The sequence below is a fragment of the Chionomys nivalis genome, chromosome 14 (genome assembly GCF_950005125.1).
Source record: "Chionomys nivalis chromosome 14, mChiNiv1.1, whole genome shotgun sequence".
Taxonomy (NCBI): Eukaryota; Metazoa; Chordata; class Mammalia; order Rodentia; family Cricetidae; genus Chionomys; species Chionomys nivalis.
This window is the reverse complement of record NC_080099.1, coordinates 7,257,246-7,274,188: the sequence shown is the minus strand read 5'-3', so window position 1 is coordinate 7,274,188 and position 16,943 is coordinate 7,257,246. Positions and strand designations below refer to the sequence as shown.

The 16,943-nt window shown below is 38.3% G+C and overlaps 1 protein-coding gene across 3 annotated transcripts in view; it reads right to left on the bottom strand.

Moving 5' to 3' along the window:
* Positions 1 to 16,943, bottom strand: part of Atp9b (ATPase phospholipid transporting 9B (putative)) — a 196,040-nt gene that overhangs the window by 165,715 nt on the left and 13,382 nt on the right. For all 3 annotated transcript variants that reach the window (XM_057788553.1, XM_057788554.1, XM_057788555.1), the window contains exons 2-4: positions 13,920 to 14,093; positions 4,384 to 4,534; positions 1,434 to 1,547 (exon numbers count right to left, since the gene is read on the bottom strand). In XM_057788553.1, the coding sequence (XP_057644536.1) occupies positions 1,434 to 1,547; positions 4,384 to 4,534; positions 13,920 to 14,093 (439 nt within the window). The remainder of the gene's footprint in view (positions 1 to 1,433; positions 1,548 to 4,383; positions 4,535 to 13,919; positions 14,094 to 16,943) is intronic.

Sequence of the window (16,943 nt, the reverse complement as noted above, 5' to 3'; positions counted from 1 at the left end):
GCCTTTGCAGTTTTATACTAAAATGTCTCAAAAACAGTATTAAGCATTTTTTGGTCTTACCAAGCACCACATTAGAATAAACCCCTTCAAAATAGTAAGCTCATTTTAAAGGTCTTTAATACATACTGATAACCCTCTAAAGGGGTGGCCCACACAGATTTATGCTACAGTGGTTGTGTGTCAAAAATCACATTTTCTGGTAGATCAGTGCCAATGTCTCTTTGAACCTAACTGCTTGTGGTGATTTTAATGAAAATGGCCCCCACAGATTCATAAGAAAGTCATTATTGGCAGTGTGGCCTTGGAGTAGATGTGGTCTTATTAGAAGAAGTGTGTCACTGGGGATGAGCTTTAAAATTTCAGATTCTCAAGCCAGGCCCAGTGCCACTCTCTTGCACCCGAGCGCCGCCTGCCAATCCAGAAGAACCCTCAACTACGTCTCCAGCACCATGTCTGCCTCCATACCTTCATGCTTCCTGCCAAGACAATAATGACCTAAACCTCTGAACTGTAAATAAGCCAACTCCAATTAAGTGCTTTCTTTTATAAAAGTTGCCATGGCCATGGTGTCTCTTCACAACAATAAAACATTTAGCAAGTAAAACATGCATTAATTTATTCAGTAATTTTGTATTTATATCCCATACAACTATGGAATGCTGCTGTTATTCCTCAAATAAACCGTACTGCTAGGGCTTGTGGACTGGAAGTCATTAGTAACGCCTCGGTACAACTTTACTGGACCTGACCTGGGCCAAAGACCTTACTCCCCTTCAGCTCTACAGCCTCACTGAGAAGTCTCTAGGTGGGAAAAGGGCCATGACCTAGCATGGATCAGCTAAAGAGCAGACCTTAGACCTTCAATTCTAAAGTCACATTTAGAGGACACCTGAACATTTCACCTTCTTGCATGGAGGGAATAAGTTTATCTGTTGTAATATTTCTGGTCATATAACCAAAGAAAGAGCAAGCAAAACAATCAACATATCATTTAAAACTATAAAGAAAGAATATATCTGAAAGAGGTATACCATTATCAGCCTTTGAGAAAACACTGGGCAAGGAACCAGAAACTATCCTGTAATCAAAGACCTCAGAGCTTTCACCATCGCCAAGTGTCAGGAGAGTAATCAACAGAGCCAGCCAGCAGCAGTTCCTGCAGTGCACAGGCAGGAGCAGCAGGAGCAGGCAGGACACCGCTACCCCAGTACAGATGTAGAGGGCCACAGGCAAGACACAATGTGACCCCCTCCAAGAGGAGGGACCTACACTCCTGCAGCTCTTACACACTTACTACAGGACTCGTGCAAGTTCAGCATGGTCTTTTACCAAAAGTTCAATGATGCACAGAAATGCCATATAAAAAATACAGTCAACTTAAAATTGATATACTAAGCATTAAATAATATAGCATAACTATAGAAGTATTTTACCAAAGGAGCCCAGTAGGTGTAGAGGTAGCCAATTTTCAATGCTGGCACAAACTGTGAGCAGGACACTACCAGAAAATAAAGATTCAAGAAAAACTTGAACTGTTCATACAAAACCTAAAAAGGAATAAAGAAATTAGCAAAATCCCCTCAACAAAAATGTATTAATACTTCAACCAATAGTTAAACTCAACAAAGCAAGCAAACACATTTCCATCATTGAAAGTATGCTGATTCAGAGTAAATTACTTCAGACATTAGCTTTCAAAAGGCATGCTAAGATTACCCTAATTGTAAGATATAATTTTAAATATAATTAGGACTTTCAACTATATTAAAAGTACACTTCCCTAGAAATTTTTTTGCATGAAATCTACATTGTTCACATACACACATCACAGCAGATGACACCCTTCTGCTTTAAATGAGCACACAGATAATATCTGAGTACCAAAGAGTCTTAAAAAGCTCTTAAAAAGGAAAACTCTAAATGTCCAATATTTATGAAACAGGATAATATACATACATACATACACACACACACAAATGAAATATAATACCAGTGTGCTTTTTAGCACAGACACTGAGCCTTACAAACATATAATGAACAAGTCAATAGATCTAAACATGACTAAGGATATTTGACTTACTAGCTCTCAAAATAGAAAAACCATTCATATGAACATATGTAAATAACAGACCAGTTTTCAGAGGACAGCAGCCTACATCTGCTTTAGTGTCTTTTAGTACTTGATTTGTTACATTATTTTCAAACATGAAATAAATTTCATCATTTAATACATTTTAAGATTACTAAAACTGAAAGGTTTTGCTACTTTGCTCGTTTTGGTTTTCTTTTCCTCTTTTTAATCCAGAACAAGTCTTCTGGAGCTGAAGATAATAGTTCAGCAGCAGGCTAGCACATATGAGGCCCTATATTTAATCAGGACATAGCAAAAAACAAAACTAAAAAATAATTTTAAAAACAAGCAATTGGAGTTATTGTTAACAGAATAATTTTAGGCATGCACAGTTATACACAACTTTAATCCCAGTACTTAGGAGACAGAGACAGGTGGATCTCTCAAAGTTGGAGGCCAACCTAGTCTACATAGCAAATTCTAGCATGGCCAGGGCTACATAAAGAAACCCTGTATCAAAAAAAAAAAAAATGAAAGGAAAGAAAAAATAATCCAAATAACAAACAGTATTTTCAGTTAAGCTTACAAAGCTGTAAAGTCATTCCTTGTGTCAGGTGTAAGACCCAGCAATTTCCACAAGAGAACAATGGGGTAAATGGTTACTGTGGCTTAAAGAGCTAGAGCCAGTTTGTACACACGGAAGCTACCTGCATCGTCATACAATTCTATGTGTAACAAAGAGTTATACTCGATATGTTCATATCCATAATCATGCTCAATTGCTGTCTAAAAATGTTTTCAATTATTTCATAAACTAATCTCAGCAGGAAAGAAAGCTCTTTTTCTTCAGCAATTTCTGTAAAATCTCAGCACAAATTATATCTATTAGCAATTCAGAAATTGCCATTTGTGCTAAAAATGGCATAGAATTCCTACTGTGTAATTACTAAATGTTTCTGAAATACTACGTTTTAGATGAAAAGACTAATTTCCGAGACTTGATAAAGGAGAAAATCATGCCCACAGTAACCAAGCATTGTGCAGAGCCATCAACAGGTATTCTCAGAATGCAGCCAATGGCTGTGGGAATTTATACTCCTCAAAGCTGAGCTACACTACTGGCTTTAACTATGACCGATACTTTACAATATACTCAGTGACCAGTGACCGTTAGGAAAATGTACCATCTTAGACACTTTGCGTTTAGTACTTTATACTTAAGGAGAAAACAGTGATTTTGTTCAATAAAAATGAGAATATCTGATTCAAAATGGATAAAAGATTTTATTGTTAGGATAAAAGATTAGTCTGTTGATTATGGAGTCATTAATCTCATGTTTTAATAAAGAAGCACATTAGATATCAAGTCTATTAGTGAATGGTTGGGGACTGGGGTAGAAAAGACCATTACAGTCCAAAAGAAACTTAGCATAGTTAGTTGAATAAACATATAAAACAGAGCATTTCTTACAAAACAGAGTAAGAACCAACAGCTAAACTTTGCCAACACTTTTGTTACAGAAATGTAAGATACACGATTGAATTTTTTCTACAGATCAATCACGTTGATTTATCTCCAAAGAATCAATGATTAGAAAGAAAACAAATTCCTGTAGAATAAAAAAGACTCATAATCCATCAGTTGCCTTTATGCTTATAAAGAAACATGAACCTATTAAAAAAAGGAAGTGATATAAAGCAGAAACCAATCCACTATTCCAAATTCATGATAAAACTAGTTTTATAATTTAATCAAAAGAATTAATAACAAAAAAGGATTAAGATATTTAAACTTCAGATTTTAAATTTAACAATATATTCAACTACCAATAACTCATGAGTTAACAATGTAACAAGGCCTGAGAATAACAGCTTGAATATAGAAAGGGCATCTATAAATAAATACATAGAAATACTTTGTTTATATGAACAAATTGTGTACTTCCTTTATAAATTCCTTGGCAGACTTCAACACTACATTCTACTTTTCATTCCAAACAAATTTCAAGTGTCCCCAAAATTATGTGCTTCCTGATCATTTACATTTTCTTTAGTATTTCTATACTTTTATATTCCTATAACATAAATGTTTATCAAGAACTGAAAGCAATAACCAAACTGTGCACTTTTTAAAAGTAGACAGAGCTAGAAAAATGCAAAAGAAAAAAGTCTTAAGTCATCATTTGAAATGGGAAGATGCTGGCGTGGACAGACAGTGACATCAGCCAGCAGTCTCTCCATGTATCGGCAGAAAGCAAAGAAAGGTAGCAAGCTCAGACATACAATTGACATTGAAGATGTAATCATCTTACCCCAGGTATAAAGGTGAATACATTGTATTTCTGATTTTTTATAGAATTCCTAGGATGTTTTTCTTCACACTTCTCTGGACATCCAAGCCATACTGTTCGAGCTTTCAGTTCTTTCTTCCTTTGACAAACATTTATCAGCCAATCACAGCAACTACATGAAACAAAAAATATAGATGTATGCCTTTTTTAAAAAGTCTAATTTAATTCTACAAGTTTAGAGTCAAAACTGATTGTCTGTATTCCTTGGCCATTATCTAATGCTAATGTCATTACTGTATGCCTTTTAACATCCTATTACAAAGTCACAATTTTTGAATGTTGATTCTGGTCCAAAAAGACCTACACTGACAATCCAATACAGAATACAGTAGCCACCGATGGGCATTTTAATTTTAATTAATTTAACTGACAACTCAGATTTTTTTTTAGAGCAGAACATCTTTTTTAATATTTATTATTTATGCATACAATATTCTGTCTGTGTGTGCCTGCAGGCCAGAAGAGGGTACCAGACCCCATTACAGATGGCTGTGAGCCACTATGTGGTTGCTGGGAATTGAACCTTTGGCAGAGCATGCAATGCTCTTAACCTCTGAGCCATCTCTCCAGCCCCGACAACTCAGATCTTCAGCTATACTTCAAGAGTTCAACAGCCACCGTGGTTAGTGGCTTCCATGGAACATTAGAGATCAGATGCTTCCAGTACTACAGTGAGTCCTACAGGACACCACTTGTCATAAACAAACCAACTAGGGTCAGGTACCTCAAGCAAATACAGCTACTTATGAACACATTTCTTTTCAGCATTCAAAATGCAGCAGTAATTCCTCAAAATTGCACTGTTAAAAAGCTTTGTTCTTCAACAAATAATCTGATATATAAATATACAGAGACAGAGCTAAGTTAAAACAGTAAATACACAAGACTAAACATTTGAAAACTACATTACAAATTTAGGAAATGTGTTACTGCTAATTATGTCATTGCACACAGACAGAATTATAGAGTTGTTAGAGAGCAACTATCAAGTCCCACACTACTACACAGAACTGAATAAATCTACTCATGATGAGCTGGAAGTGTCCTGACAAATCCCACTCGGTCATACAGACAGACCACAAAGACCGTCAAAGAGAGAAGGTAGGTGACTTTGGTGCTCAGAGGAAAGGGCATATGACTATACATACACACATACACACTCACACTCACACACACACACACACACACACACACACATATATCCTCTAATAGCTGGGTATGATGAGTTACACTTGTAATCCTAGTCCTTTGGAGGAAGACTGACACCAAAGTATAAACCAAACAGTGCAACACAGTGCGTTCCAGGCCAGCTTGTGCTATATTGTGAAACCCTAAATCCTAAATACCTAATCCCACCAAAAAAAAAAACACTATGTGTGAACCTTACTGACTGGTAGAACTAGGGAAAAATTAAATTATGGGGAATATTTTTAGGGTAAAGTAATGTAATTAAAACATCAGAAAACACTGAAAAATAAGAGGGACAAGAAAAGAGAAATCTTGAGGGTGATGGTGGCACACACTTTTAATCCTAGCACTGGGGTAGGAGGGTAGAGGCAGGCAGATCTCCAAGTTTGAGACCAGCCTAGTCTACAGAGTTAGTTCCAGGAAGCCAGGTATACACAGAGAAACCCTACCTCAAAAAACCAGAGGGGAGGGTCCTCTAGAAGAAGTAACTGAATATTTCCTTAATAATATTTCTATGTATCCTAAATAAGTATAAAGAGAATACTTTCAGATTTGACAGCATAAGGCATTGTATAAATCTAGTAAGCAAATCCAGTAATATACAAATTATACTTTTCCTTAAAATGTTTTATAATAAGCTTTTCATAAATGTCTCTACAATCAAAGCAATCTTCTAGCATTAAGTAAAATATATTTACATATCAAGAATCTTTTAGAATTTTATTCACAATGAAATTCTCAAAATAGACCAGTTCTTTCCCATTATTTCCCACAACTTAAGACTATTCTAATTGCAAGCATCTTTGGTTACCATGACCAAAACAACATAGTATTCATGTCATCTTGCAAGATGAGCATTTTCCCATGCTTCTGCACCCCAAATGTTTTACAGATTAACTCAAAGCCATTTAGAACCAGGAATAAGCCCAGCATCTGATATCCCCTTTCTCCTCCCTTCATATGGAAATGCCATTCCTGGCTCCAGTTTTCTAGGGACAAAGTGATTTTTGATAACGAGTGAAATGTAAATCTCGTGAGAAAGATCATCAGCCCCGATCAAAGAAAGAGATAGATCAATACATCAATGTCCCACACTGCATCTACAGGAAGCAGCATTCACTCTCATGACAGAAAGTCAAATTGAAAAAAATAGCAATAATAAACATTTCAGCAAGAAATTTCTAAGTCTTCAGGTTAGAAATTCTGCCAAACAACGAATCTGAAAAAAAAACAAAAAAAACAAAATAAAAATAAAACAGTTTGGAATCATAAAGTACTGAGTAGGTGATACTAAAAGTAATTTTAAAATGAGCCTTAACCACTCACAGGATGTATAAGCAATAATGTATTAAAACACTACAACTCACTAATCTTAGTTCTAATCTAACTGTACTGAAATAGTCACTAAAATTTTCTTCCTGCAATTAATATTATCCATCTGCTATGAGAACCACCATAAGTAGCCACAAAAATTCTGAATGCAAGAATGCTTGGCATTTAGAAAACAAAGCAACAAACATTCAAAACTGAAAATATATAAGGAATAAAGAAGTAGGTCCGTGCTGATTGCTAAATATATAAGGATTCTCTAAGCACAGTGTTTAATTTCTAGCATTTCTCTATAGAGGAGACCCCCAACCAAACACAGGACTGTAAGGATCTCAGGTTACACGTTCCACAAGACAATGGGACATGCATTAACACCATATCCACTATCAACCTACTCTAGATGGTTCTATTAGCTTTTCCCATGGGATCACAACTTATTCATATAAAGTATTCATTTATAAACACATCTTTAGATTTTATTGAGCTGTTTCACTATCCTTAAACCTGGGTCCTTTTGGTATTGACATAAACATTTAAAAATATATTCTTAATATTTTCCATGAAGAAAGAACCATATTACAAATAAAAACTAAAACACAGCTATATATTCCATTTAAAAACAAGTCATAAAAGATAAAAACAAAAATCAAAACATTGGTTTACTAGTGTATTTACCACTATGTTAAAGCAGAGTGCTCAGGCCCCTGTCTTCTTCATAACCAGAGAGAACCAGTACTCAGACCTCCAGTTTCTGTGGGACCAAAGAGTGCCCTGAAACCAGGACTTCAGTCCAGTGGTCTCAAAAGGTCAATGCATTGCTCGAGCTTCAGGTCCGGTATGCCGAGGGTCCCCTGGGAGTCTGGAACATTGATTCTAGTGATCTCTGACATCACTATGGGAATGAGTTTCTCATCTCTGAGGTTCCAGTGGTCACTGCAGGAACCAGAATCTGTACACTGCTGTGGTCCCAGAGGTTTCTTTGGGCCTGTGGTTCTAACCATCATCCCCAGAGAATAGACAGATTCACTGGGCATAAAGTTTTTTTATTTTGTCTCCATCGAGGGCACAGAATCCAAATGGTGACCCAGGTTTTCATTCAATCTGATCACCTTGGTGTTAAGTATTCAGTCCCATCCTTGATCCTGTTAGCACATAGCCAAGAGAGGACTACGTTAGCAATCTATACCATAATCAATACCAAGCTTTATCAGTCTCCCTAGATTAACGTTGTGCAGAAGAGAATATCTCAAAGGGTTTGAAGGAAGTCAAACCAAACCCACTCCAATGGACTCATAAAACACGACAAAATCAACACAAAACATATGACATAACCACCACCCAGCCCATCACCAACTGACCAACTCCTGTAGAAGGAAATCCAGAATTGGAGAGCTGAAATGTCTGAGAAAGAATTTAGTCTTATTGTTCAAAGAATTATCTTATCAAACATGCATGAATTAAGAAAATCTGTCCAGGACCTTCACAAGACAATCTCCAAAGTAAACACAACAATTAATAGATTGAAACTGAAGTTCAAAAAAAAAGAAAAATTAAGAAGACTGAAACACTGAAAAACAGAAATAACTGAAATAAAGGAGATGGCCAATGAAATAAAACCACAACAGATACTATAAGTGACAGACAAGACCATGAAGATCAACTAATTTCAGAAAGGGAGGACAAAGAAATACAGATATAGATACATACATACGGTATGTATGTAAGGGGGGAAACAAAAACAAGGAACAAGAATGCTACGTCTAAGTAGTACGTGGTACATTCAAGAGGCTAAACCTGAGAATTTATGAAACTGAAGAAAAATTGAATGGAATAGAATTACCGAATTTACAGAAACTAGGCTTCCAGACACACGAGATAACAGAAGACCAAACAGACATAACCAGTGAAGAAATTCTCCATGACATTTAGTCAGGATGTCAGAAATACAAAGTTAAGAAAAATCTTAATATTAAGATGAGAAAGAGAACGACTCACATAACAAAGGTAGAAATACTAGAATTATCAGACTTCTGACACGTAAGCACAAAAGTCAGAAGAGCTTAGACTGAAATATTCCATGCTCTAAAGTAAACGACTGAAACAAGAACACAGAGTGCCTGCAAAGCTGCCTTTCAACACTGACAGAGAAATAAGGGGATTTGGAAAGAAACACAGTTGAGGCAATTCATGACAACCAAGCCAGAACTCCAGAAAGTTCTTAGGGCAATACTCTAAATGGGGAAGATGAAAGATCATGGAACTATATATAAATAAACCAGACTTAGGAAAAAAGCAACCATGTCCACAGCAACTTCGTAAGACCACAAAACTAATGCAAGGAAATGAAAAGAAATGCCAATAGTTCAAGAAAACCGAAGACCACTTTTAAAACTTATAGAAAACAGCGAACCCCTTCTCTATAATAACCTTAAATGCAAATGGCCTCAACTTATCATTTAAAAGATACAATCTAATAGACTATATTAAAACACAAGAGTGACCACACCAGGCTCTGACTTGGTAGGCAATTTTCACTATCCTTCCTGTCTTTTATTTCTACATCAGCCCCTAGTACTGTAGCCCTGCTTGCAGGTGCCCCTCGTTCTACCCTGGGGACAACACTGAACACTGGTGCAACCCAGCTTTGCCTCTTCCTATCGACCAGCGGCTCTCAACCTGTGAGCTGCGACGTCCACAGCGGTCACCTGTCAGATATCTTGCCTATCACATATTTTCATAATATTAGCAAAATTACAGTTATGAAGTAGCAATGAAGTAATTTTACTGTTGGGAGCTACCACCACATGAGGAGCAGTATTAAAGGGTCACAGCATTAGGAAGGTTGAGAAGCAGTGCTGTAGACCCTCTTAGCCCATCCTCATTCCCTGTGTCAGGCACTGATTGCTGAAAACACTGTCTACCTGGGAACCCCAGTAGCCACACCAGACTGGGAATCAGGTAGGTGCTACCGACTGTCCTTCCTACCCACTACCTCATCTCTCTACTCTCACTCTCAGCCTGTAGCAGCTTGCTTATAGGTGCCCTTCCTTCAACCTCACGCACATTAGCTGGAAGACTCTTGGTACAGATCCAGGGTCCTCCAGCACTTTCATCTCTGTCTTCCCAAACATATTCTATCTTACTGCAACCTACTCGGAGGAGCCTCTCATTCCCAAATACCACCAAATCCCTGGATGCAGCACCTATTGATGTGGGCAGCTTCCCCAGGAGACGGCACCTCCTGCTGTGGCTTTCTCAAGGCCCCTCTCAGCCTTTTCTCCTAGTCCATCCCTACTCCTGCCTCCACCAACCTACAGAAGCACCTTCTATTAGAGAATTCATAGCTTTCCTAAAATCCAGAGAAGGCAACAAGAACCAAAAATGGAACACCTGCCCAACAAACATGATATCAGACATCAACACCTAGAATGGAATACCTGTCCAACAAAGATAGCAGACATCCAACACTTAGAATCACAATCACCCTAACGCCAGCTGTCTAGAAATCCATGCAGAAACACAAACATCAAGAGCCAAGACAACATGCCTCCACCAGAAACCAGTAACCCACTACAGTAAGCCTGAGAAATGCATTATAACTGAAGCACAAGGACTTCAAAAAACAATTATTAATATACTCAAGGACATTAAATAGGATATGAATGAATCCCTTAATGAAGTCTTGAAAATATAGTTGAATAAAATAATAAAAACAATTCAAGGCATAAAGGCAGAATTAAAGAAATAGAATGACTAAAGAAAATCCAAACTAAAATACAATTGGAAATGAAAAGTTTAGGAAGTCAAACAAAAACCTCAGTGGTAAACCTCACCAAGAGTACAAGACATGGAAGAGAGAATTTCAGGCACTGAAGACAAGGTAGAAGAAATGGATGGTTCAGTCAAAGAAAATATTAAAACAAACAAACAAACAAAAAAACAGGCATTAAACATCCAGGAAAGCTGGGACACTATGAAAAAAAATCTATAAATAATAGAAATAAAAGAAGAAACCCAGGTCAAAGGCATAGAAAAGATTTTCTTTAAATCATAGAAGAAAATTTCCCCAACCAAATAAAACCTCCTACCTATTAAGGTACAAGAAGCATACAAAGTACGAAATAGATTGGACCAAAAAAGAAATTCCCCCTCGCACATAGTAATCAAAACAATAAACATACAGAATAGTGAAAGAATATTAAAAGTTGCAAGAAAAAAAAAAAGACTAAGTAACAAGGGAAGACCCTTTTGAATAATGAAGTATTCAGAAGACTCCAAAAGCCAGAAGGGCTTAGATGGATGGTTCTACAAACTCTGAAAGACCACAAATGCCAGCCCAGACTACTATACCCAGCAAAACTATCAATCACAATAGATGGAGAAAGAAAAACATTCCAAGATAAAACCAAATTCAAACAGCATTTATCTAGCAATCCAGTTCTACAGAGCATGCCAGAAGGAAAATTTCAGTCTGAAGAGGTTAACTATACCCCCAAAAATAATCTCAGACCAAGGGAGTTGTGGGGGACACCATAACAAAATAGTAGGAATTAATAAATATTCGTCATTGATAACTCTCAATATTAAGAGTCTCAACCTCCACAAAAAAAGGACAAACTAACAGACTGGTTTAGAAAACAAGATCCATCCTTCTGCTGAATCCAAAAAGCATACTTTACCATCAAGAATAGATATCATCTCAAGGTAAAAGGACAGAAAAAGATATTGCATGCAACTGGACTGAAGAAGCCAAGCAGGTACAGCTATTTTAATGCCTGACAAAATAGACTTCAAACCAAAACTCATCAAAAGAGATAGGGAAAGACATTACACTACTCATCAAAGAAAAAAGTCCACCAGAGGATATTGCAATTCAAAACATCTACGCACCAAACACAGGGGCACCCAAGTTCATAGAAGAAACTCTATCACATCTAGAATCACACATTGACCTTCACACAGTGATAGTGGGTAACTTCAATACCTTGCTCTTGCCATTCAGACAAAATTTAAACAGAGAAATGCTAGAGCTTAATGACATCATAAATTAAATGAACCAAGCAGATATTTATAGAACATTTCACCCAAACGCAGAAGAAAAAACTACTCTCAGCAGTTCATGCTACTTTCTCCAAAGTTGACCACATATTTAAACACAAAGCAGATCTCAACAAAGGATTAAAAAAGAAAAAAAGAAAAAAGATCGAAATAACCCCTCATATCCTATCCGACTACCATAGACTAAAGCTGGCTAAACCTAAAAGAAACAACAGAAGGCATAAAAACTCATGGAAACTGAACAACTCACTTTTTGAATGACCATCAGAAAAACTAACATCATTGTAAGAGAAAACAAAACAATCAAAAGAAAACCAAAAATTAACAAAACAAGAATCAAACACCCTGAGAGGAACAAAGCATCACTTATACAATATTGCACTGAGAATATCAGTCAACCTAGATATAATGATACAGAGGAGGCTGAGAACGTAGCTAAGTTGGTTGAGGATTTGCACAAAGCCTGGAATTAGATGCTGTGGTCGTTTGAATGTAATAGGTTCCCAAAATCATATAGGGAGTGGCACTATTGGGAGGTGTGGATTTGCTGGAGTAAGTGTGGTCTTGTTGGAGAAAATGTGTCACTGTGGGGGTAGGCTTTAAGATCTCCTTTGCTCAAGTATCTCAATGTGACACTTAGTTCACTTTCTGTTGCCTGTGAGGTCAAGATGTAGAACTCTCAGCTACTTCTCCAGCACCATGTCTGCCTGCATACCGTCATGTCCCACCATGATAATAATGGACTAAAGCTCTGAGCCACCCAATTAAATGCTTTCCTTTACAAGAGTTCTCGTAGTCATGGTACTTCTTCACAGCAACAGAAACCCTAAGACAGATGCCTACCACTGCTAAATCTAGGTGTGGTAGTACAGGCCTATAATGGCAGCATTTAAGATATGGAAGGAGAAAGATCAGAAATGGAAGGCTATCCTTGGCTACACAGTGAGTGGGAAGCCAGCCTGAGAAACAAAAGACCCTGCCACAAAAAATAACAACAGAGGAAATCAGAGAGCTGAGCAGTGTCTCATGCCTGTAAGTTCAGCACTCAGGAGGCTGAGCACAAAGGACTACTGCCTCAAGCTGAAGGCAAGTCTGGGCCTCAGAGTGATTTCCAGACGGCCAGCCAGAAGCCTCAAAATAACACATATCAGACAAACCAAGACTTGAAGCATTCTGCATAATAACTCACCTGCTTTCTTCAAAATGCCTAGAGACAGAAGATAAACACTAAATAACTGACCCAGATAAAATCAAGAGTAGAAAGGCATACCACCTAGATGCTACACAAGGATCCCAAGGATTGAGGGAAATGGACCATAAAGAATGCTGCTCAAAAATATACGGCATTGAATATGGGCTTAAAAATATACAAAGTATTGTAATAATGGTAAATTTCATTAATTTGGTTACCGGAGTGTGACTGCATAAGAAAATACTTTTTTCTTAAGAATAAGAATATTAAGGGGAGAGGGGTGGAGAAAAGGGAGAAGGGGAGGATGGGAAGAGCTTGGGGGAATGGAATGGTTGGGATAAAGGAAGGGTGGATATGGGAGCAGGGAAGTATATATCTTAATTAAGGGAGCCATTTTAGGGTTGGCAAGAGACTTGACTCTAGAGGAGTTCCCAGGTGTCCAAGGAGATGTGCCCAGCTTGTTCCTTGGGCAGCTGAGGAGAGGGCGCCTGAACTGACCCTATCCTATAGCCACACTGATGAATATCTTGCATATTACCATAGAATTATGTTTTCCCTTTCAGACCCGCATGCTCTGATGTGGACAATGTTGTCAATACACTCCATGATGGTCCATTTTCTTTAGCTTTCATACCAACATAGATCGACACAGCTCACAAACACTCTAGCCACTAAACGTCTATCCATACTCTTCATGTACACACTAATCAGGTAGTAACAGAAGACGAACCTGGTACAGAGGAATTTCCATCCACCACACACAAACCATTCTAGTCCTCTTTTTCTCCGTGTTATCCTAGCTCGGGGTAAAGTGTGGTAATCACTTTCATCATTCTCAAAGCCTTCTTCAGACATCATCAGTGGCATTTCATCCAAATGGGCAGATTCATCCTCCAGCTGGTACCTAAAGGGAAAACAGAGAGCTAAGCAGTCTTGTTACTGTATGTTTCTAGAATAGTATCAGGCTAAATTTTACAAATCCCCTGTGGTGGTTTGAATGTGAATGGCCTCCAAAAGCTCATGTTTGAATGTTTTGTCCCTTTTTTTTCTTTTTTTTTAATTTTTTTTAACATTTTTTTTATTGAAAAAAAAATTTTCCGCTTCCTCCCCGCCTCCCATTTCCCTCCCCCTCCTCCCGTCCCTCTCCCCCTCCCCCCACCCCTCTTCTCCTCCCTCTCCAGTCCCAAGAGCAGTCAGGGTTCCTGCCTTGTGGAAAGTCCAATTGCGGGGCAAAAAATTGGAATCTTAGGGGTGGGGTGGGATGGGGGTGAGGGGAGATGGGGAGAGAAAAGTGTGAAGGAGAGGATGAGGGGAACTGGGGTAAACGGGATGATTGGGGATAAAGGAAGGTTGGATAGGGGAGCAGGGAAACTCATATCTTAGTTAAGGGAGCCACCTAAGGGTTGGCAAGAGACTTGAACTTGGAGTGGCTACCAGGTGCCCAGGGCAACGTCCCCAGTTAGTTCCTTGAGCACCTGAGGATAGGGAACCTGAAATGAACCTATCCTATAGTCATACTGATGAATATCTTGCATATCACCATAGAACCTTCATCTAGCGATGGATGGAGATGTTTTGTCCCTTTTTGGTTGAACTGTTTGTGAAAGGTTAGGAGGTGTGGCTTTGTTGGATGAGATGTGTCACTGGGAGTGTGCTCTGAGGTTTCAAAAGACCATTCCAGGCCCAATCAATCTCTCTCCTGCTCTCCTTCCATCCCTCCCTCCCTCCAACCTGCAGATCAGCTACTGCTCCAGCACCGCACCTGCCTGACTGCTGTGCTCCTTGCCATGATGACCACAGACGAATGGACTCACCCTCTGAAACCATAATCAAGCTTTTATAAGCTGCCTTGGTCATGCTGTCTCTCTCTTCACGGAAATAGAAAAATAACTAAGACATCATCACCTGTTTTCTCAAAACTAAGTTACCTTCACCTGAGGCAAACCACTGTTAAAAGCAAACAAACTACTACTTAATGATATAAATTCCCTTTGCAAAAGAACAACAACAAAAAACTTGATACAAGATAAGTTAGGGAATAGTAAATATAATTCAATATATAGATATAGGCAAGTGCTCTCTGAACTGTTTCCAATAACAAGGGAAACAGCCTCAAGAATAGTGAGAAGATGAAACCTTAAAAGTTTCTGCTCAGCAAATAAAAACAATAGAAGTGAACACAGCCTACAGGATGAGCTCACTTCCCAGCTCCATTACAGACAGGGTTGTCTAGACTATATAAAGAAATGCCACACACAGAGAGAGAGAGAGAGAGAGAAAGAGAGAGAGAGAGCGCTGACAGTTGACAAATAAGCTTACAAAATGAACACATCGACCTCAAAAACAGAAATATAATGCCCTGTACGTATTTAAATGTTAGCCACTCAAAATTACTTCACAATCCCATCTCCCTGCAGTCAGGATGGCATAAGAAAAGGTACAACAAACGCTGTGAAGGATGTGGGACAGTGAAGGAAACTGTACTCATGGCTGGAGGAGCGAAAACTCGTTACAGAAATCACTGTGCATGTATCGTGTAGGAGGTCTTTCTGTTTGTGTGTTGCTTTCATTGGTTAATGAATAAATAAACTCCCTTGACCTAGTTGATAGGGTAGAACTTAGGTAGGTGGGGAAAATTAAACGGAATGCTGGGAGGAAGAAGGCAGAGTCAGGGAGCCGCCATAGAGCTGCCAGAGTCAGACATGCTGAATCTTTCCTAGTAAGCCACTGGCACATGGAGATACATAGATTAATAGAAATGGGTTAAATTAAGATGTAAGAATTAGCCAGTAAGAAACTAGAGCTAATGGGCCAAGCAGTGTTTTAATGAATATAGTTTCTGTGTGATTATTTCAGGTGTAAGCTAGTCGGTGATCAGGACAAACAAGCCACCTCTCCTTGTAATACATGTATGCCACAGCAGAATTTATTTCAGCTGCAAAAGAAAAAGAAAACTGGCAAGAAAATGCATGGAATGGAAAGTAGTATAGCACGAGACAGCTCAGATAGAAACAGCATGTTCTCTATGTAAGCAGACACAGTATGGAGGCTATACTGCTAGAAGGTGGACCGCAAGAGGAGGAAAAGGTGTTGAGGAGGGGAAGAGAGCAACAGGAGACATCAAAGTGGGAAGAGACTAAGTAGAAGGGAATGAACGGAGGGCAGAGGAGTAGGAAAAATCTTCCAAACTGTTTAAAAACACAAATTTTAAAATGTTACAGAGTATTAGGTGGGACCCACAAGGTGAAGTAAACCGTTACTAAAGGAACAAAGAGTCCAGGTAACGTGGGGTGCGCATCACTCTGACCCTCTGCAGCCACTGCATTCTTGTCAGTCATCCAGTTTCACAGCTTCTTCAACAGATGTGCCTTTACATTTGTTCATGGAAACTTTAGTTCATGCCAGATAGAATGCTATTCCAACAAAACAAAACATTCTCAGATAAGGGAAAGCCAAGACAACATTTTGTCTGCAGCTCTGCCCTACAAGAATGCTAAGCAAAGTTCCAAGATAAAAATAGTATCCAAAGGAAAATGAGAACTATAAGATCAAGAACAACAAGAAGTTCTTTAGGAATATGCAGGACTAAATGTAAAAATGGCAGCACTGTGTAGTTAAGTTTCCAACGTCAAAACGCGAAGACAACTGGTAAAAGTAGAATAACAAGGAACAAAGGTCCTCTAGTTTTACACGAGGTGTTAGCAGACACTGTTCAAGGAACACTGTTAAGTTAATGATGGCTACTGCAACCCTC